We start from the raw sequence: 27,960 nt of genomic DNA on the forward strand, positions 1-27,960 counted from the left end.
TAAGGCATAATTTGTAATTTTAAAGTCAATAAATAACTCATGCAGAGCATTAATGCCTAAATCGATTGTCTGGCTTACTTACTTATTCTTAGTAGTTGAATTATTCTGAATGTCATTCTACTTAGCTGCAATAGGAAGGAATTCCAACACTAGCTGGTCAACAAGGTGGTGGAAGTTTACTCAAAAGCTACAGCTCTGTCCAATCGTATATAGAAATGCACGTTAGGAGAGTCATGAAAGAAATACTCTCCCGTAAACGTAAGAGAGGAATCTGGTCATCTCAGTATTGCAATAAGGAAGATGAAAGGGTTAATTCAACATTTCAGGCTAAGAATTAGAAGTTGAAAAATGTTTATTTTAAACTCTTAAATGTAACATTAAGAACAAACTAACTCTGAACTGAATGAATCCTGGTGCAGCTGGGATTTTCCTGGTGGCTGAGAACCCCTGCATTACAGCTCACCCTAACAGTGACTCCAAGTAATGCACTGAGATGCAGTGACATGAACAAGGAGTACACATTACCTTCAGGTATTAATAGATTTTAATGTGCATTCCACTAGTTGCTTCAGAAAAGTATAATTTGCATTATTATAAAATAGTATACTTTGACTTCTTGGCCAGTCATGGGAAAAACAACTAATTGGGAGGGGTGGGAGGCACGTGTGTGGTTTTACTTAAGCTATCCAGAGTTTCATTCCTGGGGTTTTTCCTGAACAGAACAGGGACTTCACCACCACCACGACAGAAGTGACAAAAAGAACAGCTACAACTGGCTCAGAGAGATGCACTGTTATCCAAACCAAATTTTAAATAAATCCCTATTAGTATAGATATACCTAGTTGTAGTAGCATCATCCCTGCCTTTCTAGAACTAGGTTTAGTTTTGACACTTGCACAAAAAACTCCATGTAAAGATTGCCCTTTGCAACCCTCTGGATCATGCAATGGCTTCAGGAGACAAGCCACCAAGGAATGCATCCTAAGTGCTATCGCTGCAAAGCCAGCCCCTCCTCTCGAGCCACTCATGTTCAAGGGTAACAATACCACTCCGTTAGGGGCAACTCTGAGAGAAGCAGCATGTTACCAGAGCGCAAACTCAAGGCTGTTGTTAGAACGTACCAGAAGAGCTAATTATTTGCTGTTAAACTTTTCCGAACTAGGTAAGAGCACGTAACACAAAAAAGCAAGTGTAACAAAAAGTTTGTCTTATTTCTAGCAAAATTATAAAGCAAAGACTCAGGTACACTACTGCATGTTTACTGATGAACAGCATTTCCTTGTTGAAACCAGAAATTTTATTAAATTAATGTGACAGAAGTACATAAGCCTTTGTGGACTTTAAGACAATGCACACAGGCGCTTTTGGTGAGGAAATCACATTCCAGACTACGGGGAAGGAGCTTTAGGGCACAGTCCCAACTTCCTTTATTCAGCTCACCGGGTGTTCACCTGCAAAGAAGAGTTCACACAATTAGGCACAGGAAGGTCACAGGATACGTAACTGTTACTTTTTAGTCTCTTTCTTAATTTACTTTAAGGTACAGTGTTTATAATGCATTTTCTTTTGTCCCATTGCAGTTATTAAAAGGCCAAACGGTCTAATCAGCATGTAAACCGAGACTACTACAGAGTCATTCTATTTTTAAGCACAGCGAGTTAGATGACAATAACTACCCTGGTGCTTGTGAAAAAAAGATTAAAAATAAACCATGATGTAAACGCTACTCACCACATCATCAATCTTAAGAATACTGCGCACTGTTTCTGTTGCAAGAGTCAATGCGCTCAAAGACACGAGCAGCGGCTGGACAACCAACTCCTCCAAGATGTTGGAAATGCCGCCCTGGGAGAACAAGCGGCTTTTACTTCGTGCCCGTCAGACTACGGTTAGGTTTAGCAAGGCTCCTTTTGGTAGAATCCTGAGGACAGCCAACTCTAATTTAGACTATCAAAGGCCTTGTGTTCTTCCCTCCTCAACAGGAATATTATGGTATGCATCTTCCCCCCCCAAGCACTTGACACATCCAGTCAAAATTAGGCAAGAGAAAAGATAAACATAGTTACAGCAGCTTAAACACGGGGGACAATTTGAAAGAAGCTAGTCCACCGGGCTACTTGTAACATACGGGCACCTTCCACTGCAGGTAACACTGATCAGTTTTTCCAAACAGTTCTATTTCTGTAACTGAAATAATGTTTTTAAAGAGACACATGAAGCTTCTTGTCCTGGGGGTAAGGCATTTAACTACCTGGTGTTACCAATTATTCAGGATAAGCTTTTAAGGCCTTGGAGAACAAGTGTAATTTACCTCAACACTAATTTTAGGGAGAACACTGTTGAGACACAAACTTGCTCTCTCCTTAGTTTAGCCCCAATGCTCAGCATTTTCTGTTTAGTGCCCAAGTATTTTGTATTTATGCTACGCATACAGAATTCCTTGTTACCTTTCTGAAGTTAATGCCAGCTGTTTTCTCTCCTTGAGCATGTCTGTTTCTCAGCTCCGTTACTGTTGAAATAGGATTGAGACCTGCGTTTTCAGCCAGTGTAGAGGGTATGACTTCCAGTGCGTCTCCGTACGCACGGACGCAGTACGAGTCCATACCCCTCAAAGTGCGAGCGTACTCGTTCAAGCGCAGTGCCAACTCTATCTCTGGTGCTCCACCTCCTGCAATTAAAGCTCTGAGGACAGAAATTAAAAATAAAAACTCATTTCACATAAGTGCATAAATTATTAGCTTCCTGTATTATTAATGTAATAAATTATTCTAACAAAACCGAGACGTTACCTTTTCTTAACTAAGCATCTTACGACACACAGAGCATCGTGAATCGAACGCTCAGCTTCTTCTAGAACAAGTTTGTTGGATCCACGTACCACGATGGTTACAGTTTTTCCGGGGTTTGTGCAGCCTGTGATCTAAAACATAAAACCAAATACTAAGACTGAAAAAAAGGGTTCTGAACAAAAAGAGTCTTCAGTTGGTATCTGCAAGTTCTATAATAGTACTGACATCTGGCTAAGCAAGACCACTCCACTTCCCAAGCTGATGCCTACTTGGAGACTTGAAGCAGGTACTTAAATGTAATAACTTCAGTAGTAAAAAACATTAAAGTCAGCAGTTGTTATTAAAATAACTGGCAGATGTTACATAGGTATTAACATTTTGTCACTCACTCACCTTTATTAGTTTCCCAGAACCGTTCAAGTTGACCTCCTCTGCCAGCTCAGCAGACCCAAGCATGTCAGGAGTAAACTGGTCAATGTGAGCAACAGGCTTAGTTCCAATTGTCTGAAAAAATAATGGGGGGAAAAAAAAATAAAAAAAGAAACAAACTAGAACCTGAACTGCAGAGTAAGCAAGTATACTGCACAACATTCCTCTGCATATTACAGCAAAATGCAGTTAGGACCACAGCTTTTACGTCTGTCCCAAAATCTTTCTAGAAATGTGACTGCTCAACAGAACAGGAATGGTTTTTTGGGAAACGTCTGCTCTTATAGTCAGAACATGAAACTTGTGAAAGTGTCATAATAAACTGGCACTGGCTGGGTACTTAGTTTTGGGGTAGACTTTAAACACCGCTGCTACTTTAACAGCCACTGATGTAACTCACTTTACCTTACAAATAAACTCAATGTCATCTCTTTCAATGTCTTTAACCACCATGATCTTCATTTTGTTCAGAAAATGGAGGGCTAGGTCACTAAGAGCATCCCTAGAAACAAGAGGGAAGTCGTCAGTCCACAGCGCCACTGCAGTAACCGGTCACACTAGCCACTTGCATGCTCTTACCAGCAGTGCTGAAATTCTTCAGGCTAGAAGTTACAGATGTTATTAAACTCCAAATATAGACAAGACCAGTGCTTTCTAAAGGTACGGTCGCTGTTACAGCCACTCTGACACTCTGCCAAATGTGACTGTTAGTATCTGGCTTCAATTTTCTAGGTATTCCAAACAATTCCAATTGTTCCCCCAAACACACCGGAAGCGAGTAAATCGGTACTAACATACCGCAGAATCGACTTCTGAATCAGCAGCACATTGCATCCAGCCTTCTTAATTTGCTTAACTAAATTTAGAATATAGGCTCTCTCTTCACGCAGTACTCTGTCCATTTGAGCATAATCAGAAACAACTATTTGGTTGTCCATCTATTTAAAAAAGAAAAAAAAAAAGAAGTATTATGAACAACTGCTGACTTAAAAAAGCAAGTATCAAGATGTTTTAACTTAGGAGGCCGTGATTCAAAGCAAACAAGCGTGGTAGAAAAATAGGTCTTATTAGAGGTTGTTTAAATGATGAAAAATACAGGACTTCTGAACTATTTTCTTTCTTATATGAACTGTAAGTTATGAGCCACGAGTAGCTAAGCATTACCAAGCAGATCTTCATTATAGCTGTGGAACAGACCTGACAGCACATCTTAAAAAAACATGTTATCATTACATGTGCATCTCCCAAGTACCACAGAAAAAGGTTTTGCTCGAGTAATAGTTTAACTTACATCTGTCTTTGGAGCAGACAAGCAGAACTGAATGAGGCCAATTTTGGCTTTTTCCACTCTGGTTACGCCGGTATTTGCCACCTTCTGAGTCAGAACTAGTCCTTCAACCAGTTCACAGTCATCAATTGTGCCTCTGGAAACAAAAACAATCCATGATCCGGCACTCTGGGAAGCTGCTTTGCCAGAGACAAAATTTGTCTAGTTACAAATTGTTTCTTACCCCAACTTCTTAACAATTTTAATATCTCTGAGGTCCACACTACTAGCTGTAGTTGGGTCAATCACCTTCATCACTGCGTCCACACTCATTGGAGAAAGTAAACTAGAATACTGACACACAACCTACGGGATTTAATAGTAAAGACAAAAAACGGTGAGAGATTTAACACTGATAAACAGTAATCTCAAAATAATATTGTCACTGCATTCTACTGTTTTGGTTTCTGAATTTAGAAACAAAGCTCTTTTCCCTCCCTGTCTGCCAGCCCCATGTCTTAACACGGCATCTTCTTAACGGCTACTCCATTTAAAGGAAAGAGCAGCTACGCTGGTGGGAAAACCCATGCTTAGCGACTTACAGAAGACGCTTGAATTTCTCTTTCTTACAGACTCTTAAAATGAGAGCTTCCCAGATAATTCCGCTGGAAGGAAAACTAGCCCACTTCTGCAGATTTCCATGCTGTTTTAGGGAAGTTCTGCCACATGAACAAGAGCTGCCTACACAAACTGTTGGCAAAAGCTCTCAGTATCCCACCTGATTTTTGTTGCTGTTTTCAGTTGAAGCTTGTTTTTACACTTACAGTCAAGATCTAGGATCACTAAGTATTTCAGACTGAAATTCACTTTGAGGGCTTCCACTTGATCTGAATCAGCCATGGCTTTCTGAAGAGTCAGACTAAGAGGAGGCAGCCAGTGTCCAAAAACCAACTAGATTTGTGATGTGCAGGGTATTCTTCCTAAGTGAACAGTAGCACGGACTGGGAAAAGCTGAAAGGCTCAACCAAGTCCAGGGGTACGGAAAGTGTCAGTCGCACCTTTGAATTCAGCGAAGTAGTTGCACTGTTCAGCAAGGTCTCTCTGTCACTCAGTTCAACCGGCTGTGCCATGTTGGTCAATACTTCAATACCTTTCTCCAAAGCTTTCTGGAATGACTCTGAAATGATGGTGGGGTGAATTCCTGTGGAAAGTATAAGAAGGTTGTTAGACAGTCATGTTTTCAGAACATATTTTGGTTTGCTTTTTCCTCACCCTCTTTTCCCGTTTTAAGATTAGAGAAACTCTCCTAACAGAATAAATCAAAGTAATTTTAGAAAAACGTGTTTTTCCCAAGTACACGATCTCCCTTATTACTTTCCACTGTTAAAGGTAAGGAAAAAAGCTATCATGTTCCTAACGGTTTGCCCTCACAGGCAAGTACAGCACATTTCCCTGCAGCGTCTGACATCCCAGAAACATCTCAAAGTTTCATTTACCCATGGCATTCTCAAGAGCTGCTGCTGTTCAGGTAATACCTCTGAGGAGCCTGACAGTGATTTTATTTCAGATTTTCAAAGACTGGTTTCCCACAGTTGTGTATGAAGTTCCATAGTTTCTCTGCAGTGTGTGATATACCCCTTTATCTTTTCAAAGCAGGCAGCTTATGGGCAAACACTAGACAGGTATCTTCTCCCTACCTCTTACGGTAGAGGATGCCAGGGGAGCTGCTGGTCCAGCGGTACCACCAGCGCTGGGAGAGGAGTACACACAGGCAAAACGGTGTGTATCAAGATGAGGCAAGTGTAAGTAAATCGCTAGTAAGTCCAGATCTGAGACAGAAAAGAACTCTAAAGTCCAGTCACGGAATTGTCAGAGTTGGAAGGGACCTCTAGATACCATCTAATCCAACTCCCCTGCTAAAGCAGGATTGTCTAGAGCACATTACTCAAGACTGCATCAAGGTGGGTCTTGAAGATCTCCAGAGAAGGGGACTCCACAACCCCCCCGGGCAGCCTGTTCCAGTGCTCTGTCACCCTCACCATAAAGAAGTTTCTCCTCATATTTGAATGGAACTTCCTATGTTCCAGTTTGTGCTTGTTGCCCCTCATCCTATCACTGGAAACCACTGAAAAGAGTCCAGCTCCATCATCCTTCAACCTACCCTTTAGGCACTTGTAAACATAGATAAGGTCTCCCCTCAGCCTTCTCTTCTCCAGGCTAAAGAGCCCCAGCAATTTGAGCCTTTCCTCCTAAGGGAGATGCTCCAATCCCTTAATCATCTTAGTTGCCCTACGCTGGACTCTCTCCTGTAGTTCCCTGTCTCTCTTGAACTGGGGAGCACAGAACTGGACACAGTATTCCAGTTGTGGCCTCACCAGTGCAGAGTAGAGGGGGAGAATGGCCTCCCTCCACCTACTGGCCACACTCTTCCCTATGCAGCCCAGGATCCCATTGGCTCTCTTGGCGACAAGGGCACATTGCTGGCTCATGGGAAGTTTGCTATCCACCAGGACTCCCAGATCCTTCTCCTCAGTAGTGCTTTCCAGAAGATCCATCCCTAATCTACATTGGTGCCTGGGGTTCTTGCTCTAATTCCAGTGCACACAGAAGCCTCAGCATTAGCTGGCTGCACAGCTAAAAATGCTCCTGAACTGCACAGAAGCAGACTACAAGAGAATGCCTGGAGCTAACCTACTTTAACCACTGCCTTCCGTAATTAGTGTCTTTTCCTGACCAAACTTTCTGCAACTCCCTACATTGTAAGTGACAGGAGGTGATAAACTTGCTGGGTACAAAACACAATCCCTGTAGAACCAATGGTCCCAAATTTCATTTACACCTTCTTACGCTACCCCTCCGTCCACGAGAGAAGTACAAGATTAATCAAAGTGAGCTTATAGAAGGCAACGTTCACCACATCATCTAGGCGCTATTTGCTGTATCAACAGTAATGCATTCCATTAAAAACAGAAAGATAAATACATTTTTAATCAGGAGCGGGACATGAATGAAACCTGAATATGAAGACTCCAGTTACCTTTCATGTTTCAAATGGAACCAGCTACTTTAAGCTTCATTACACACCTGCAAGCGGATAGAGGATTTAATTATGTCCAGTCATGTTTTTACATTAAATATACATATATTTACCTTTTTGAAGAAGTCTGGAACAGGCATCCAGAAGAGCTCCAGCAATGACCACAACAGATGTAGTGCCATCACCAGCTTCAATATCTTGTGCTTTTGACAGCTCTACCAACTAAACAACGGATTATGGCAAGTTTATATACAATGCTACTTAATTGCAAAAGCTGACAATTATCAAAAAAGAGGTATTCAAGAATGAAGCACTACTGACACCAACCTTAGCATCAGGACTAATCATGCCTTTTCTAATTTGGAGTTGGTACCCTTTGCACCTTGTTTGTACACCTATTTGGAGAACTACTGCAAAACAGATCCCTTACAGAAACAAAGAAGCTTTTCTCCCAAGCTTAAACCTGATGTCACTTATCTAAGAGCTCTACCTTCTCCTCTCCTGCAGAAGGGTCCTGAGAAGCTCATTCCCATCTTGAACCACAACCAAATCCAAGAGATCTACATTTAACATCTCAAAAGACCAGGCTACTGTACCCTTGGACCACCTGACCATAATGCAATTAATTCTCTTCTTTCACTCTTCTGTCCTAGCAGTTTAGGACAGCAACGCCTTTTCTCTCTTAGATGAGAGACAAAAAAAACTTTGGGCTAAATACTTCTATGTCTTAAAACATGTGCAGAAGGATTACGCAAAAGGAATACTGGATAAGAAATACAGACTTGGAACTCTTCAGCACATCTTACAATCAAAACAAGTATTTCTAAAGCACGCTGCACAAAATGTCTTGCTCTATCACTAGTGGGTAATGCTCCTCAAAACTGCATGAAATCTTACTATCTTTTTTTTGTGCCAGAAATTAAGCTCTCACACGTATTATTGTCCGAGCAATGGAAAAAAAACAACTCACCATTTTGGCTGCAGGGTGCAGAACCTGCATTTGTTTCAGAATCGTAGCACCATCATTAGTGATTGTCACATCTCCTTTCGCATCCTGAATCTGAGGAGGAGAAACGTAGTTCTGATCAGTAACTACAAATCTTTCATTTAATTTCATACTCAATGTAAAATACTTTTCCTGACAACATTGTTTCTCAAACTGAGACGTGCATTTAGTTCACAGTTCCCCTTAAATAAATGAAACTCGGAAAAAGAATTTCAAGGCAAAAAGCAGCATGCTGTATAAAACACCTTAACTTCACAGCACCTTTGGGAAGCTTAACATTTTAAAAATTTAAGTGCAGGATTTACCATTTTATCCATTCCCTTTGGTCCAAGGCTTGTTCTAATCGCATCGGCAACAGCTAGGAAGAAGACAAGACAAATCCGTTTGCAAGCCAATCTAGCGAACTGCAAGCGTTTACTTCCAATCGCTCTAAACGTTTCTTCCGAAGAGAAAGCCTCTCCCGGCGTTAAGCAGCCCCCCCGTTATTCTGCCAGCACTAAAACATCCTTAGCGGCAGAATAATAGAAAACGTCGCGCTATCCAGACTGGAAACCATAGCTGGACTGATTTCCACAGCTCTTTAAGCAATTAACATCCCATCACTCGATCACGGCCATTTTAAAACCAGGTAACAACGTGAATACACGTTACAGGCCAAGTAACTCGCTCAAGGCTCCTGTCAACCCCCAAATGCAGCTTCCCCCAACCCGCACCGGCCCCATTCCCGCCCGCGTCCCGCCACCACACACCGCAACGCAACGCGGCACCGAGCGGCCCGGGGACAGGGGGGAGCGGCGGCCGCCTCCCCTCATCACCACGGCTCCTACCCCCCTCACCTTTGCCGGCGGAGATGTTGCTGAAACGGATCTGCGAGGGCTTGTCCCGGTCCTGGTAGGTACCCTTGGCCCGGTTCCCCGCCCCGCCGTGGGCTTTGACCCCCGCGTTCTCCGACATGACCGCCGATGGAGACGGATGGTCCCCACGATAACGGCCTCCACCGCCAGAACCTTCCAGAGCCCGCCGCCGCCGCCGGGGGCCTTCTGCCCGTCGCGTCGCGCACGGATGAGGAAGGGTTGCCCGCGGCGCGCCTGCGCAGCGCTAAACCGAGAAAGGTCTCGCCGGCCTGCCGGCGAACGGCACGGACAACTAAAGGAACCCGCCGCGAGGGGTCCTCGGGGAGGTTTGGGCCGCCCCGGGAGCCCGGCCCCGCCGCTAGGGGGCGCGAGGGCGCGGCCGGGGCGAAGCGTGAGAGAGGGAAGGGGCGCGCGCGGTCGCTGTGGTGACACCGCGGGGGAGGGGGGGCAAGGCCGCCTCCTCCTTCTAAGTAGGATCTGAGCACCTGGTCTTTTTCTTGCTTCGCAGAACCTGTCAGCAAAAAGGATTTTAAGCAGCAGGTTTTATTGTAAGTGAAGTTAGATTTGAATTGTAGGAAAAGAACTGAAAAAACGTATGGTGGTTTTTTTTTTTTTGGTAACACCCTGATCTTCCCATGTGTCTGAGGGACTCTCATTTCAGCTTGTGTCACCATTGTGAAAAGGTAGGCTTTGTTACAAATTAAAATAATGCCGGAGTTGAAAGGCCTAATAGGATGATCTTGCCTCAACTCCTGCCTTGGTGTGAGAAGGTTCTGTACACTTATGGGTTGGTTGGTTTTTTTTTTTGATTTTTGAATAGCTATTTAAGTTATTTTTTTCACCTCAAACAGAACACAAGCAGTACGGTTCAGGTGCAAAGCCCATACCTGAATCCACAATGTGAGTTAGTTTTGTACGGTGTTCAGAAGAGTTCTGACTAAAAGACAAATGCCCAAGTAATACCTCAACCATGTAATTTTTATGGCACATCTCTTCCTGACTGGATGTGAAAAGTCAGGATTTATAATACGGCAGTGCCAGGGAGGTGCTGCCGTCTAAAGACAGTTACACAAGGAATGCGTCCCTGTGCTAGGGAGGTGCTGCTGTGATACAGGACGTGGGAAGGAACAGGCAAAGGATGTGAGCTCTTAAGCTCATTTTTCCATTTCCAAGTATCTGGATCTACATCAGGAGCTCATTGCAAGTGAAACATATCCTCATGGTGAGCAATTTTCTAGTGCCAGCAACAGATTTGTATGGTGATACGTAAAAATCAAGCATTGGGACAGTTTTGTTGTCAGGAAAAAAAAATAGAGAAAAAAACCCCCTCCATAGTCACATGATTTCATCATCTCTTGACCATTTTTAACAGTTGCTTTGGATTTTTTTTTTGCACTGGATTTATGCACCATTGAAAAATAAGTAACTGCCCTGTGGCTGCTGGAGGCTGTCTACAGAGAGGGGGTTTTGAAGGTGAATAGTCTTTGCCTTTCTGTATTCAATTTTTAACAGGCAGAGAAGAAAACAGTTTAAGTATAAAGGTAGAGATAAATCCAGATCACAAACAGAGGAAAGGTCTACTAGTAAGAGTCCTGACGTGGATTTATATCGCCTTCAAAATCATCAGAAGCATATCCTAAATGACTGAGATCATGGGGGTCTCTGACCTTGATCTTAAAGTATATGAAGCGGTGATTGCAACAGTACTAAATCCTGGACATTGAAGACTAATGCAATGTTAAAGCTGGAATCAGTAGAGAGCCAAGCTTTTAAAGGAGCTATTGAGATGTGTTTACGTTGCTGTAGCTGGCCACCTCCTTGTCATCTCGTGTCAGGGATCATTTAGAGTTTGTTACGGTATCACAGGAGGTTCTTGATTTCTCCCAGATGTATATAATGAGTGGTATCACTACATTTAAAGGAATTGTGTAAATCCAGACACTGGCCGATGTTGCTTCTCTGGTGCTGAAATGGGCTTTGGGTTTGGTGACCCCATAGGGTGGAAAAAGGACCTGGTTTTCTGGCAGGAAAAGATAAATAGATTGTGTGCTATTATCATCAGTGAGCATGTGCTGCTCAATGTTGCACTAGGTTAAAACTGCCAGTTTTTTTCAGGATTTTTAAGGAAATAAAGGTTAGAACTGATGCTGTCAGAGCCACCTTGTTACACATAGCTCCGTGTTTGGCAAAAACAGCCCCTGTAAGTGTTGAGAATACTTCGGGGTTGGAGTTTGTTCCATTGCTAGATGGAGAGCCTGGATTTTAATTTGGTATGCTGAGCTAAGTTTAGGGCTGCTGTGGTTAGTGGCTACTTTCTTACTAATAATTTTGGTCTGGCAGGGTTGCTTTTCTAGAGCTGTGTTTCAGGGCAGAGCTAGGATTAATGGTTTTGTAAGTGTTTGTGTGATCACGTTTGCTCTGGATTTAAAAGTTGTCTGGCTAATTTAAAGGTTGTTGTCATCTGCTGTTGTCTTCATCTGCCTCGTTCTGTGTCCAACAGAAACTCCTTGGCTGGAGTTTGGTTTGATCTTAGGTCATTGCAGGTTTTAAGGTGTCACTGGGTGGAGACTGTCCCAGATTGTGCATCATGTTTTATTAGTTGTGTCTGCTATCTGTAATGTAGATGAGCAGATACGTAGGGCTATCAAGCTGTTGAGTTTTGTTTAGGACAATGGGTACCTCTCCAGTGTTCGGCTTCGTTCCATGTGAAATAAAGATTATTTTTTTCTTTTTACTAGTGTGTATTTAGGGGCAGCATTATGGTTAGGCTTCCTCCTGCAATGTCCCATTGACCTGCGTGTCGGTTGCTAACGTTGATCCAGGCAGAGGTTGTGGAGAGACATTTCTTAGGTATTCATGAGTCAGTGTTGCTTGTGGGAGAGTTATCTGAGATGGCTTAACATCAATCAGACTTGCTGATGAAGTTCAACTTCATGTCAGGATGAAGGCTGAGGTATGAGACAACAGATCCAAAGGACCAAATTTGTTTTTAGGTCATGTTTAGAGCCAGCACTCACAGAAGCCTTCCAGACTTGTTTTAGAGCTAGGTTTAGACTTGCAGTTGCCTGCACATTGTATTGTTTTTCTTACCCTCTTATCATCATTTCTGGCTGTTCTGACGTTTTCCAGCATTTCCAAGGAGCAGTGAGACGATAACAAATCATACAGAAAACACCCACATGCATCATCCAGGGGTTGTAATATTTTTTTTAGCTTCGTTTCTTGAAAAAATGAGATTTGTGCACTTAGTACTCTGTCCTTCAAATAGGACTTGGACCTATAGCCAATTTTGACTAAACGTGGTAGAAACTCTGCGTTTTCTGGCTTTGTATAAATAGCCAGCTGCACAGAGAAGAGAGATGTTTCAGTTAAAGGCACATGGAGGTGTGCTGATTTTGGCTGGGATAGAGTGCCAAAACAGCACACGAGGGCAGAGCTCAGTCCTTCTGGGATGTTCATCAGTGGGACAATGTTTCTGTGGCTTTCAAAGTTTTATTTTACTCAGGCAGAGGCAATGAAACCGCTATCAACATGAAACTTTTTTGGTTGTCAGCTGTTGTACGAGGTGCTTGTGATTCTGGGCAGATCATGTCACTCCTCTGTCTCTCAGGTTTTTTTCTCCAACTATTTCTAGTCTACTGCAGTTGGATGATAAACTTTTTTACTTGCTGTTTGTGCAGCATCTTGCCAAATGGAGTCCCAATATAAAGTGGACCTTGGTAGTTCTAGTGTAATATGAACAGCATGAACAGCAACAGCAAAATACCATCAGTGGACACCTAATCACGTGATTAGGACAAAATCAGGTTTCTGGGAATATTTGTATCTCTGGCTTTTTTACAAGGGGAAAAATGCCAGGGATGTGCATCTTTACTACTTACTGCACTTATATCACACTGGATATGAACGTTAGTTTCATATAGGGTCTTTTTTTCCTGGAGATAACTTGCTGAGTATTCTCAAGGCAGTAGTGATGACAGCATAACGAATGATTGCCAAAGAGAGAGTGACATCATTTCACCTAATGGCCTTAGATAAGTACCATTACTTAATCATACTCTGATAAGTGCGAGTAGCTTCTAAACATTTAATAAATGTAATACTTGTGCCTTCCCAGTGCAAAGTATTTTGCACAGCAAGTAGATTTTAGTTTTTCAAAGCAGAAGAAAGTCTCTACCTAGTGCTGAGTGTGTGATTTTAGCTTTTTTTCCTTCTATATGGAGTTTCATCCCAGAGGTTATCGCTGTTGGTGTCTGAGGGCTGTGCCCTGGTTAGAGCCCTGCAGGAGCTGCCAGCCCTGTGCCCACCTGCATGGCAGGGACAGCTGCCATCACTGCTTCCACCTTCCAGAGGAGACAGTGAACGAGGGATCCTGGTTTTTTATGGATTTTTCTTGGGATTCTTTTACTTGATTTCTTGTGATTTGCTTTGCTTCTCTCCTGCTGTGGGTATATCCAATGGACTATGTATAGCGAAGGCTTTTGTCCCTTTTCTCACACTCCCACCATTTCTTCATAGTATTTTCTGAGGTTTTTTCTCCCTTATGTTCCTTTAAAAAAAAATAATCTAAGAACCATGGTAAACAGTTGAAAAGGCTGCTTGCCCATTAAAGAAGGTTGTAAAAATGAGGATATGTACTGTTGTAGTATGTCGGGAAATGCACAAATTGCCATACAAATATTACCTTCTTACATGTACCAGTAGGTAATGTTATCCAGCACTGAAGTGGTAGCAGCACAAAATACAGCGCTGCAATGTGGTTTGGAAGAGAAGAAAAATACCCTGTTTACGGCGATTTTATTCTGGTAAAACACTAGGGTAAACATTGCTAATCCTGTAAAGAATTTGCTATAAGGGTTTCCTAGGGATTCAAACCTTTTTTTTTTTTTGAAGACTGTACTTTAAAGGTAGCTACATTGTCAAAGTACTCTTAAAAACGTGTTGCAGCATGGGAAATGCCAGCTTGCAGTTGTGGGTTGGTCAACTTTAGCAGTGAAAATGGAGATGATTTATTTCGTGCTTTCTTGGCAGCCCCAGACTCTTCAGAGGGGCTATAGCTGGGGCATGCAAAAACCTATGTTTTGCATAGGGGCAGATCAATTCTAAGTATCAGTGGCCCAGAGCACTGATCGGCTCATCGTAGCTGAGTAACCAGATGCTGCAGAAACACTGCATCTGGCCAGACATACTGCGTAGGTGCTGAGGAACGGCTCAGTGCATGGTCTGTTTGTCTGCCCAGGGCTATACGAGTTGCCACTGTGCCCTGGATCGACATAATCCATAAGCATCGGTTGAATCATCAGTGTTTTTTGAAGCAGATAAGAGTTGCTTAGAAGATCCCCATCCAATTATTGTAGTATTCCACAGGAATATTATATGCAAAATGAAATGAAGATAATGTAAACATACTTAACTGTTACTGGTCTTCGTCTGTGCTGAATCAAAAACCCCAATCAATTCTTCCTTTTTTTTTTTTTCCTGTAAGTGCAATTAATGTGATCTGATCTCTGTTTCCAAAATCTACAATATTTTTAAAAAATCTTATTGCACTTGTAGACTGATTTACCAGTTTTGGTTTTCCCAGCAAGTAATTCTCTCCTTGCTTTTAAGAAAAAGTTTACATTTTTCCTTATCAGTGTTGAGTTGGCAGAGAATTCCTGGTCATAAGGCTACAAAAAGAATTAGGGACAGATAAGCTGCTGAATAGCAGCCTGTGGGACTGGAACTGCTGCTGCTGTTAATTCTTAACACTTCTGCTTTCCTTTCCTTCAAATGTGAATAGGTGAGGATACACTGACACACACAGGCGAGCACATGGGTAGTGTAAGTTAGTGAGCTTGGTCGGCAGGGTGCAGGCTGAAGTTCTTTGGTGAAAGAATGAGTGGAAAGTACCTGGGGAGCTGATTCCACCCTCTCCCTCTAGATGACAGCAGAACACCAGCCTTGCTGTAAGGGATTGTTTCCTGAGTATATTTCAAAATAACATTGTTATTTGTTGTCCTGCTGAATTACTTTTTAAAGAGGTTGGAATTACTATTGTAATATATTACCCTGCTTCAGAACAAACTCTGCATACTTAGGACAGCTGATAAAAAGAAAAAAGCACCAGGAGTTTAAATATGTTCTTTTATGAATATCTGTTTCCGCAAACACTAAACATGTTCGCACTTGTGATAAATATCTCTGTATTTCCCAGGTAAAGTGCGAATCAGATGCTTCGTGACAAGTAAGATCCTGAACCCTCAGAGGCATCCTTGTTTCTAACACCACATGAAAGCATTTTTCTGGAGACCACTGCAGAGGAGTATGTCTGTGCCAGTGCAGCACTTGCCGACTGAGTGGGGTGGTTTGATTTTTGCATCCTTCCACGAAGAGGCTGATAAAGCCAGTGGTATGATATGAGCTCCTGCCTTGGGCTGCATCGTCTCCCAGCAGGCCCGTTAAATGTCCCTCACTCACATCTGGCCAGGGACAAATCTCAAAAGCAGGCTTCCCTTCTGTCACCGAAGTGGATCAGGATAAAGAGCCTCGTCCTGCTGCTCTGGGCACCCACCCACTTCTGCTGCCCAGGACAGGCCTCTCAGTGGCTGCTTCTCTAAATGGCATTTGTTGCACCAAAGTGGTCCCTCTCTGTTCCCTCACAGCCAGTGAGGCCTTTGCCTGTGTGGGTTCTGGCCCTTCAAGGGCTGCTTTTTTTTTTTGATGTGTGGAGGCCTTTTCAGGGATCCGCTCCTTCTCCCAGAGTGTTTTTGCTGGAAGACTCCATGAGACTTAGCGACTGATTTTCAAATGCTGAGTTAGAGACGGAGCAGCGTGCACTTCTGCCATGACACCCAGGGGATGCACCCACATGCATCGTTGTCTGTTTTGGACTTCCTTTACTTCAAGTTGGTCCTGTAGGAAGAAGAGAAACGTTGACAAGTGAATGGAGAAGGTTCTTAGGAATGCAGATAACAATTTCTGTCAGGAAGAAAAGCCAGAAAAAAAATTTACACAAGCTCTTCAAAAAACATATTTAAATGCTCTCTGCACTTCCCCCAAGGGATCTTCCTCTCACAGCGAAACAGGACAAGTTGAACTGTGAAACAGTAAGTGGATTATTAGTTTAGTGCTTTGGGTTTTTTTAATGGATTGGCTTTTATTAGCTTTTAAAATTGTTTCAGAGATGTATGGGTATCCCAGTCACACTGCCAAAGGTTTATGTCTTTGGAGGTGGAGGTACAAACAGGATTTGCTGTTGGGTGCAAACAGGAAGAGAGGGAGGAACAACCAGGCGGAGCAGAGCTGGGCGACTTTCTAACATGGCTTTACACGTGGGAGGGAGAGTTTCCGTTTGGCTCCCTGGTTGCTCTCCTCACTGCCCCAGTCCTGAGCAGCGTTGTGAGAACTGGCTCCACTGCTTGTGTCGATCCACAGTAATAAAAATACAGGAAACATCCAAACCAGTTATTAGTTGTGTTTACAAGAATGACAGACAGCTCTGGGTTTTGAGGTTGAGGAATGGGGTTATCGTTAGTTTTTTTCTGCAGTTATACTTGGATTGTGTAGAAGCCGGAAAATAGGCTTCAAGGTAACTTTACCCTATTGATTAAAATATTGTTTGCTTTTTAGGGTTAACTTTCTAAATCAGTAGGTGCAGCTACAATAAAAAATCTAAAGGCGAAAATGTGATGATTCAGTTTTTCTAGAAGTATACATTGGTTTTAAGAATTAACAATAGGCAGTGCTTTCAAATAAAAGTTTTCTACTTGAATACTTTGAAAATATTATGACTTACTCAAAGGAAAGTTACCCTTTTGAATAACTGTCATTCAACCTGGTTTTGGGTTGCAGCAGCTATTTACAAGACACCTGAGTTCTGGGTGGGAACACAGGAGAGGACTTTTTTATCCAAGCTGGAATGTTTGAAGTACAGCAGAATAAAGCTATTAGCTTTTGTAACTTGAAAGTTATTTCAGAGTCTACATATAATATATCCAAGGAAGAGTGGTTGTAGGTTAGCACAAATATCAGGAAAAAGTGAAGTAAGAGAAGTACTGATTCAAATAGAGGAAAAAAAGACAACAGAGTGAAGTTGGTTATTACTGAAATAAACTCTGGTGAAACTATAAAGTAGTAGTGGGGAAAAAACCCTGAACTTCTGCACCTGAAGCACTGATACTTACCATAGGTGTCAATAAATAACAATCCCATATTTTGAATCCTGCTGGTAAATCTCTTACATCGCACTTGTGAAAGGGTAGAGCGTGATCGGGCAAGAGAGAGGCACCACCCCCGGCTGGGGCATCTGTGCTTCAGGTCAGTTCATCAGCCCAGGTGAACCTGGGCTGTTGAGGGTTGTTGGAGCAAGTGTGAGACTTGGGAGTGAGACTTATTTGTTTGGCTCCCAGGAAGGGTACTTTTAAAGAATGGGAAGTTCTGACATTGCCTTGGCTTGAAGGCAACATGTGAGACCTGTGGAAAGTCAGGAGAGGCTGGGTGAGAATTGGCTGGAGAAATCAGTTGTGATAAACCTGCATCTCGCAGTGGGGAAAGGTTTCAGAGACTGAGGTTGGCATGAGGTGGTGCTTCCAGGTAGTGTCAGGTTGGAGTGTCCCCTGGTCACTGACCATGGGGAAGTCAAATCCTCTTACTGGCAGATCTTCTGCTGAGCTTTGTAGCTTTCTAGTTAGGTGTTGCATCGATTATGACTTAGAATGTTGCAGAGGGTAGTTAGACATATTCTCTCAAAATCTCATTTTAAGTAACGTCCTGTTGTTTTTGTCTAACTCATAGTTAAGCCGGAACAATCTTTATTTTCAGATGCAGTATCTTTTTTTTGTCCTCCTTCTCTAGAGCTAATCTTTAAGACTGTATAATTTTCTATTCACAAATCTCTTATTTTTGTTTCTGGTAATTCCAAAGATCCCAGTCAAGGTCTCTTAGAGCTATGTTGTACAAACACAAGGGAGTATATGATCTCTGCCCCAGTCTGGAATAATATGAATCAAAGACTGAAGGTTCCTTCTCACTTCAAATGAAGTTAAAGTATCATCTGTGCCTGTTCACAAGACATTCCAGAATATGCAGGGAAAAAAACAGGCTGGGAAAAAAAAAAAAAAAAAAAAAGAAAAATCTAAGTCCAAACAAAGAAAGGTCTAAACTGCCAGAATGTGAAAATAAAAGAGATTTTCACAGTGAAAGGTGATGCCATCCTAGCTTTTTCATTTGCAGTTCGCCTCTATTGTGAGTTTTGAGTCATGGGGCTCAGCCAAGCTCCAGACAGGCACGGCAGGAATTTGCAACGTCGACTGACGGTGTCACTGCCACTGGTGTAGGGGAAAGGACAAACTTGCATGAAAGGACTGCAAGTCAGTAGTGGTGAGGATGGCAAGGGCCACCTTATGGACATACAGAAAAGCTCTTATGACATCCGATAATACAGATTTACCATAATAAAAACATTACTATATGCTGAAAGTTTGTTCCAAAACAATGAAATGTTTGAGTTCATTTCTGAGGCTAAATGTTGTAGATGGTAAAGGCAACACAAAGATCTAGATCTTTAACAAAGAACCAGAACTCAACTCTGTAGCTTTTATTTCCATTAATACTGGAAGCATTAAAAAAAAAAACTGAACAGAACAGAGACTCTTTTACACTGTATAGCACCTTTCACTTTCTGAGATCTGGGGGGATTTTACATATTGTACTATACAGCTACAGCAGTATACACCAGCAGAAACACGCAGCTACCAGAACATAAACCTATGGGTCTCTGAATAGGTAGTATTTGATTGGGACAAATGCTTCCCCTTACACAAACATCTCTTTGAATTTTAATGGCAAGCTAAAACCTGCTGAAGAACTGGGATTCTCAGCATCTCTTACTATTTTTGTAGCAGAAATTAGTACTCAAAAGTACATTTGAAAGATGTTGGCGTAACTCTGCTGCTAGTGGATGGGATTTCAGTTTTTCAGATCTCAGCAACATACTCATTAAACTGTTTCATTACTTGGCTCTTTGCCTCTGCATGAGGTAATTAGTCAGCCTGCTAAATCTGTAGGTGGGACTGAGCAATCATCTCTGCTTAAAACCAGTTGTGAAGTAAATGCTAATGCTGTCTCCCCTTCTGTGTGTTACTGCTGTACTGCAAGCTCCTCCCTGCCTGTAAATTGGTATTGTGGGAGCACTCGGGAGCCTCAGTTGTGGAAAACACCATACAAAGTCAGAACAAAACAATTATTCCTGCCCTAAGGATCCTTCACTGTCCATTTTTACAATTAATCTTCATGTTTCTTTTTCCTGAAGTTGGGCTGAGCAGTTGCAGTGACCGGAGTTATTTAATGGAGTTAGATCTGCACAGTACCTTGCTACTGAGCTCAAGGAGGCCTTTCTCTCACACCTTCCAGTAGTACTCTCTTTTTGGATAATACCTTTATGTGGACATTAGAAGAAACTGGAAACCCAGCTTCACTTATGCGAATAAAAGCAGAGTCTATCTTGCTTAGCTAGATGAATCTTGGCTCTCAGCAGACTGTATCCGTGAGAGATGCTAGAGGCAGACAGCTGGCCAGGCAGCCTCTCACTGTGTGAAATGGATGCTGGTGTATTTGTAGGTGATTATAAAAACAACTTTTCAAGGTTAGTGTCCAGGTTTGCTGCTGCTTAGCACATGAACAAGAGTCCAAAGGCTTTTTTTCTGTTTGACTACCTCCATTATTAGTTTTTATGAAGCCCGATGTTTCATAGTTTTGCTGAAGGACATTTTGGGAGTCTCATGAAAACGTACCAAGGTGATAGAGACAGTGAGCTTTGAATGTGTAGAACGATCGCCTAGACCTAATTAGTGGTTTGTAGTTTTAACGGATAATCAAATGCTGGGTTCTTATAAGAGACTAAGTGTGTACCATATTGCTCACTCTGAGGCTTTTTACATGCCTTACACAGACATACAGACAAAATGATAGTGGAAATGAGAAAGAGTCCGCTTGCTGCAGACAGAGCAGCAAAGACAGACTTGTAGCTGGGCTTTGTTTTAAATCTGGTGCACGAATTACCTAGAATTCCCTGTCTCGCTGACTGGCTTGACCCCGCTTTGTTGGAAGCAGTCACGCAAATGTGGTAAGTGGTGTATGGTAACAGATTGTACAGAGTGTGCTGCCTTGCTGTGGAATAAATATTGTCCAAGACAAACTGTCTGTCCTCATTGCCCTGGGCATGAAGCACCAGCTCATAGGTACGAACAACTGAATTTGGGGCACACCAGTGTATCTGTGCAGAGCTGTCTGTAACTTCAGACACCTCTCTGAGCCTTGGTGGATCTGGAACCTCATCTTCCCTCGACATGCCAGGACATAAACATTGGGATGCACTCTGCAGTTCCCTGCACGGCTTCTGAAGGTGCCTGCAAGGGTTGTAGTCACAGGTGGTGTATGCCAGTTGCACTGGGGTTTCCGTCGACTGTTGATCGTAATCGTAGTCATCTACATATTGTATCGGTGGTCTGGCGGATGCAGGCTCTGACCGCGCATTGGTCCTTGTGGAGTTCAGCTGTGGTAGGCTGGTTTGTGGTGTACCTTCCCCAGCATGAGTGGCCAAGGAGCGGATAAAATGGTGAGTGGCAGTGGAGTTCCGGGTGGCTTTAGTAGAATAACCACTAGTGGGCTGGTTCAGTGGGCCTTCCTGGGGAAACGTCGCATCAGTTGTTCTGAGCTCTCCCTTTAGCTGATCTGTGTCAGTTTGACTCGTGGAGCCATAATCTGAGGACTGACTGTAGAGCTCTTGGAGAAAACCCAGGGAGGTGGAGACGGTTACAGATGTGAAGGAAGGGGGATTGCTCATGGATTCGGAAACTGCCTCCTCCTCGTGGGAGGAACTGTTGGCCTTTGTCAGCATCAGGTCAGTGGGGTTGGCTGCCGTCGTGCTCATTACATTCCTCTGAATTAGGGAGCTGGTGTAAGTGTCTTTGATTAGCGGAGCAGAGGCTGTTGTTGTTACTACAGTAGTGGCATTGTAACTGGTAAGGCTGAAAGCATCATGTTTGGGAGAGGCAGTGTTTGAATCAGGCAGAGTAACGTTTCTCTCAGACTGGCATTTATCGTAGAGCTCCAGCAGTGAAAAAGAAGTTGAGGGTCTGCCCCAATCTTCCTGGGATGTATTGCAAAAAGTCTCCCAAGCCCTGCAGAGAGGACAAATTAGAATAGAAAAGACCCACAAGAACATTACAGGTTCCTGTAAGGCTGCTTGGATTGGAATTGGCAACATGCTGTCCAAACCCAGCCTTTATGTTAAAGACGTGAAACCTAGACCAAAGCTATGTTGTCTTAGCAATAGTCCTGTGCTCGGCAGATGGCTTGCCACAGCACTGAGAGCTTAGCTGACTGGGGTTTTTTTGGTTTTTTTTTAAGGTGCAGGAACATCTTTTGCCTGAGAGGAAGCACCCTTTGATACAAGGACCGTGAACCTTCGCAAGAGTGTCAGGGTTCAAGGCAACTTGTCATAAAGGGTCAGACTTGACATAAAGGGTCACACGAAGTGGGGAACACATGCAGAGAGATGTAACAAGGTGCCCAAGATCCTTAAGCCAGCTGGTTTGGGCAGCTGGAGCTGTGCTGACACAGGATGTGCTTTTAAGTAACTAAGCTCCAGTTCTTTACTCAGACATTGCATGTTTTTGTAAAGAATGCAACTGCTAAACCCATCCTGATGAGAAACAACCTAATTTTAATCTACTTCCCTGCTCTCTTCCGATGACAAATCTTCTTGGTGGCCTTTCAAAAGGAGGAGAGATCATACATATGCAAAATACTTCTTTTAACTACAGCCTGTTGTAATTAGTCTGTAAAACTGTAGGAGGGCATGAAAACAATAGGTGACAAATGGTGCTATTTGCAAGGGATTTTGTTGACTGTCTGTGCTGATGTAGGCTTTGGGAATGCAAGGGCAAGGAGGAAGTAATTTGCTAAAGTTCTTGCAAGGTCTTCCAGTTCCTTCTCCCAGTGCCAGCCCATCAAGGCCACCAAGACAGCCCATTTTTTATCTCCAGCTAATAGAGAAAGATGAACAGAAACAGGGAGGAAATAAGCTATTCTCACCTTAAAGTACAATCCACAGCTATTAACACTTTATACTGTTCTACATGTGCCCATCACATTTGTCCACATTCAAATATAATTCAGCCATGCTTTGTCCCTTAAGGGGACTTTATTTTGCATTTCTACCTCTTGTGGAAGGGAAGAACGAAGAGCACACAAGGGATTTGAATAACTTAGATGGTAGTGAATGTTTGGTCCCCAAATAACTTACACATTTAAGTTGTGTCTGAAGAGCATTAGTTTATCTCAAACTCACTTACTTTTGCAGCACAACTTTCTTGGGCTTGGAGAGCAGCCAGGAGAGCTGGCAGTCGCATAACAGAGGATTTCCGTACAAGTTGATGATGATTCTGTCCGATGAATTGATATTCCAAGGATTAAAGGAACTCAGGTTACAGCTACAAGATGACAAATGCAATAATTAGCAAACACCGAGCTACCTTCCAAGGACTGGAGTGTGTCTAGTATCCAAGTGCGTGTAAAACACAAAGCAATATTCCCAGTTCCCTTGGAAGTAGCCAGTTACCAACACCACCATTCTGCAGTTTAAAGTCCAGGCTAATACCTGCCCATGTCTATAATTTGCACAGTGTAGCTGCTGTGTGTTAAAGCACAACGAAAGCATTGTAAGGAGATAATACCTTTAGAGATGGCAACTGGAAGGGAAAGGAGCTAGCATTTGGCAAGGGACTATTGTGAAAGATGATCTCTCTGCCACTGTGCATTCAGCTACACTCAGGTCTGCTTGTAATGGCTTGACTTTCTCCATGCTAATCATCCTCTTCATGTTAATTGCCTCTTTCACAGTATAGACTCTCACCTACTGAAGTCAAATGACTAATACAGGAAGACCCGGCTTGCCTTTGCTGTTAAGCTGTCCTAGCTGCAGAAATAGTGTGATAATGTGACCTCCCTGCAGTCTGAGTGCTCAGACGCTCTCTTTTGTCTATGACTTTAATGGCTACTCCTTTGTTTTTTAAGTTTGGGTCGTGATTTTTAGCACTTTGAACTGGTATTCCTGCAGGTATGGTAAAGTGCTGTATAAATTCAGTGTGGCAATCTAGTGGGAGATGGAATCCATTGGGGTTTTTTGCTAAAATAGGTTTATTTTCCTGAAACTGGTTTCTACAGCACAGCCAGTGTTCTAGTGTTTGTTTTCTGATCGGTATAATCTAGGCCTCTATTATAGAAATCTTTTCCTTTAGGCACTGTTCTGTGTGCAGCTCACCTACTCTTATTTTGATAAATAACTTTCAGATTTTTGTTTCCCTTAGTATTTCAATGGATGTGTGACATACCAAGAAAATCAGACTGAGGTGTTACCCCTTGAATAAGGACTAAACCATTGTTTTTAGTAATACTGAACAAGGAACTATATTAATCTCACACTAGAAGTGGGAGGGACAGGATTTTTGACTGCAGATTTTAGGAAACTGTCAGCATTCACCCTTTGTAGAGCAAAGAATCTTCAGTGACCTGCTTCTCCTCTGGTGAGAGGTTGCCATTGTAGATGTTGGAAGCATGGTCTGTATCGTAAGTGGGCTTCAGTGGATCTATGCTAATCTAATGGGAACACGATGGATGCGATCTCAAGCAACCACTGTGCTATGAGTCTCATGCCACCTCTTTGGGCTGTATCAGCTCTTCTGCTCTATCAGGTCTACATCACAGGCTTTACATGGCATACCTGAGTATAAGACAGCATGTTTCTCCATGGCACACAATCCCATACCTCCTTCCTAAATACTTGATATCAAGCAAACTCGGCATAAAAATCGGCTCCCAGGCACCACGGTGCTGTGAGACAAAGGCAACCTCATGTGAGGAAGGACAAAAAAGAAGACAACTCACTTCTCAAACGAGAGATGGTTCAGATGAGGAGCACTGTCAAACACCTCTGTCCTCACGAAACCCAGTGAGCGGGAGTCTTGACAGTTCAGTTCTTGGAGGCCAGGCATGGACTTGAAGAAGTCAGTATCGAGGCTTCTTAACCGTGACATCTTTGTTAGGTAAAGTGATCTGAGGTTGGGCAAGTCTCTGGTCCACTCTGGTTGAACTGAAGCAGAAAAAAGATTTATACCTGTTGCCTAGATAGAACATTCCTGTGGATTTCTGCCTAGAAAAAGTTTTGAATTCATAGAGATATAAAAACATCTCTGTGGTCATCTGCAGCTATTCTCTTTGGGAAAGGAATAGAATAAGCATCAATACACCAGTGTATAAACACCCATGCAATCACATTTTTATAATATTACCTGCAAGTCATGCTGTCGTAGGACAGAGGAAAAGAAGGGAAGATAGAAGGACAATAAAGCTGATAAGAGATATGGAATAGCTTTCGTGTTCAGTGAGATTAAATGAACAAGGATTTCTCTGCTCAGAGAAGTGGTGGGTAGGGGGAGATTAGAGATGTTTACAAAGTCCTAACTGGTGTGAGAAAGGCAAATAACTTACTTCTCCTAGCACAGGAAAAAGAACTGAGAGGCATGAATCTGAAAGAATAGGTCTTATAAAAAGGTGCCTTTCCATGCCACGACTGAATCATGTAACTCTCTAGCACAAGAGGGATTAGGCAAATTCATGGAGGAAACTTGGTGGTGTATCTGTTAAATGTGAGTTGAGGTGAAACCTCTAGCTTGAGGAGTCCCTAAGGTCCCGGCCCTGCCCCCGGCTGAGAGCAGCTGGGCAAGGCATCTAACATGTGTCCGCCCCAGCACCTCAGTTATAAACTGAGGCCGGCAAGGGAGGCAGACAAAAGAAGAAAGTCATGCTGTAAATTGCTCAGGGCAGGGATTGTCTCCCTGTGCGGAAGTATTTGGCTGGTTGTGGTTGACACAAAAAGCCTCTCTCTGTGCAACTTCAATACAGTGGTATAAAGCAGAGTGTAACTCGCGATAGACAAAGAAAGATTTCAGCAGCGTGTCTGGAAAGAGAAACAAACTTCTTCCTGCATGTCCCAGAGCTAATCTCAGGGCTGACAGTGGAATTAGGATAGAGGTGTGGGACGACAGTGGGACAAACAGTCCTGTTTAGTGGTGTCTGCTCCCTGCCCTTCCTTTGGGAGGCTGGTCTGTGTGAGGGTTTTCCCCCCCAGCAGTTGCATCACAGCTGGAGAGTGCCGTGCACGCTTGGACCATCTATTTGCAGCTTTCAGCATGAGTTGTTCCCCCTCCACCACCCCCTCCACCCTGGGCTCCGCTAGGATGGAAGCCATCGTCCCACCAAGGCTTCTGCTCCCCCTGGCCTGACCAAGCCCCATGTTTACAGTGGGAAATCCAGAAACTTACTTTTCTCAAGAAAAGTGCCGCTCAGATCAAGTATTTTGATAGTGTTTCCGGGCCTGTTTGTGGCCTCACTGGGAGATGCACTGATGGCAAAAGCAGACTTGCTAATTCCTCTGCTGTCATCCTGCCCGAGCAGTGTTGCAGAGATGTTCAGGAACTGTAGCTGAGGATAACAGGAAAAAGCCAGCGACTGGATTTCAATCAGTGGATTTCCAGCCAGGGACAGCCACCTCAAGTTAGGCAGGGCAGAGCTGTGGCATGATGGCACAGACGACAGTTTATTAAAACTTAAGTCCAGAGAGATGAGACTGCTGAGGGCTTCGGATCCCCACCTGACTGCCTGGAGATGGTTCTGCCTCAGTGAGAGGATGCGCAGCCGCGGGAGGTTTGCTATCTCCGTGCCGTTCACCTCTTCTAAGAGGTTGTTGCTGAGATCCAAGGTCTCCAGGGTTTCTGGAAGGCAGACAGGGAAGGCCGTCAGGCTGCTGTTAGTCAGCTGCAGGGTGATCCAGGTCCTGTTCTTCTGATCCTCACAGGACATGCTGGTGAGATTAACGTTCTCCCAAGAGTCTTCCTGAGCCAGCTGGAAAAAGGTGGTGACATCCCTGGATGCTGCAGACTCTGCTTTGCTCACTGGGCCCGATGCCGTGCTCCCCACCAGAAGAGTGAGGATGAGCAAACGTGAAAACATCCTTCTCCTAAGTGGCTTGCAATTAACCTGCAAGATCGGTTTAATTTTTGTTTCAGGGAGGGGAAAACAAAACATCAGTATTAAGAGCTAAATTAAATCTCTCCAGGCAGCTACAAGCTATTTAAAGGTGAAACATTTTTAAGTCCTTTCCTATTGCATCCAGACAGCGGAAGTGATAATTAATGTCTTTTCTGTAATTAAGCCTAGATAAACATGAACCCTTGGGGACAGAAGCATCATGCAATCTCAGTTTTTCATACTGAAAGCAACCAAGTTGTATCATGTCCAGTTCCCACGCCGGTACGCTCGGTACCAGTCTGGCACCCAGAACAGCAGCAGCGTAGGAGGTGGGCTTCCCAGTCTCTCTGCTTGGCTGCCTCTGCGTACGAGCTACGAGGGAGGGCCAGTGCTACTCCAGGATACAAATACCAGTTGGTACTATACTGGTATACCAGTTGGTACTATTCAAGCTGCAGGAGAGCTGCACTTCGGGACTCGCCCTACTCCTCTGCTCCTGACCCACTGGCAGTGCCTTGGAGCCTGTCTGCCAGGCAGTGGCGGGGCTGGGGCCCAGCTGCAGGTGAGCGCTGCAGACATGCTACATGCTCCAACTCCTGGGGAAAGGATGTGCTGAAAAAATGCAGCTTCTGAACCACATTTCAGTGAAAGTGGTCAGATATGGAGAGTGCTCCTGGATCACAGCCCGAAAGGCCTTGGTGCCAAAAAGCATGTTACTCAGTGTTACGGTTCCCTCTGTGCTCCCTCCTCATCCCACCCCAGCTTTGTCTTTGTCATTAAAACAAAAGAAGAAAAAATAAAAAAAAGTCCTAAATGACTTGTCCAAGGCTGCGCAGGTAATCTGTGTCAGAGGAGGGAATTAACCACAGCCCAAAACTAGTACTTTTATTACTGAGATGTCTTTTGTGCTGCCAGGCATCATAATGTTCATTCCTCATCCAAAAATATATTACAGTGTAGGGGGGTGACTGAAGCCCCATGTAGTATGAAGTGTCGCAGACTTATTCCAAACCTTAATAGCTACTTGCTGTTCCCTGAATGGTGCCAGGTCTTGCCCAGACCGTCATCTGTTGTTGCTATCCCATGTTTAAAGTAGGGACCAGCAAAGTAGTATAATTTCGTTGCCTGCGTCCTTTTTCTCATCTGGAACTAGGCAAGAGCTGAGCAGCCTCAGGGCTTCCTGGTCACTGGAGCTGCTGGATTCCCAGCACATGGCAGGGAGAGGATGGGAGGAATGGGACTGCTAGATCCTGATCTTAGATATAATCTTAGTCGCTGGCTCTAAACCGCATCCGCTTGCACGTACCTGTCCAGAAGTCCTGATGCCTCGTGCCTCCCCTCTGTGTGACTCCGATCGCCTAGCCTTGATTTTATACACTTCGGTGACTCAGCCGAGAGCATGAAATGCCTCTTTTCTGTTCCCAGCTTTCCCTGCTCGCGGCTCTGCCCACAAACGCAGGCGAGGTTTGTTCCAGGCTTGCTCCCCCGCATCCAGCTTTCCCCGGCC

The 27,960-nt window shown here is 43.6% G+C and overlaps 2 protein-coding genes across 3 annotated transcripts; both read right to left on the reverse strand.

Moving 5' to 3' along the window:
* Positions 1 to 336: 336 nt before the first annotated feature.
* Positions 337 to 9,581, reverse strand: CCT4 (chaperonin containing TCP1 subunit 4). Of its 2 annotated transcripts, XM_074150312.1 has the most exons (15): positions 9,366 to 9,554; positions 8,835 to 8,887; positions 8,494 to 8,583; positions 7,637 to 7,745; positions 5,545 to 5,687; positions 4,731 to 4,852; positions 4,511 to 4,643; positions 4,018 to 4,157; positions 3,625 to 3,721; positions 3,184 to 3,294; positions 2,791 to 2,921; positions 2,607 to 2,683; positions 2,449 to 2,510; positions 1,733 to 1,846; positions 1,279 to 1,452 (listed from the first exon to the last, which is right to left on the reverse strand). In XM_074150312.1, the coding sequence occupies exons 1-15, from the start codon at positions 9,481 to 9,483 to the stop codon at positions 1,438 to 1,440; spliced, it is 1,515 nt and encodes a 504-aa protein (XP_074006413.1). In that variant the 5' UTR covers positions 9,484 to 9,554; the 3' UTR covers positions 1,279 to 1,437. The 2 variants fall into 2 exon arrangements, with proteins under 2 accessions (XP_074006411.1, XP_074006413.1); XM_074150310.1 differs by having other exon boundaries at positions 337 to 1,452; positions 2,449 to 2,683; positions 9,366 to 9,581.
* A 9,348-nt stretch (positions 9,582 to 18,929) lies between these two features.
* LRRN4 (leucine rich repeat neuronal 4) lies at positions 18,930 to 27,904 on the reverse strand. Its single transcript, XM_074150759.1, has 5 exons — positions 27,760 to 27,904; positions 25,748 to 26,462; positions 24,312 to 24,516; positions 22,721 to 22,858; positions 18,930 to 21,544 (listed from the first exon to the last, which is right to left on the reverse strand). The coding sequence occupies exons 2-5, from the start codon at positions 26,433 to 26,435 to the stop codon at positions 20,206 to 20,208; spliced, it is 2,370 nt and encodes a 789-aa protein (XP_074006860.1). The 5' UTR covers positions 26,436 to 26,462; positions 27,760 to 27,904; the 3' UTR covers positions 18,930 to 20,205.
* Positions 27,905 to 27,960: the final 56 nt, after the last annotated feature.

Source organism: Numenius arquata, chromosome 7, assembly GCF_964106895.1.
Source record: "Numenius arquata chromosome 7, bNumArq3.hap1.1, whole genome shotgun sequence".
Classification (NCBI taxonomy): Eukaryota; Metazoa; Chordata; class Aves; order Charadriiformes; family Scolopacidae; genus Numenius; species Numenius arquata.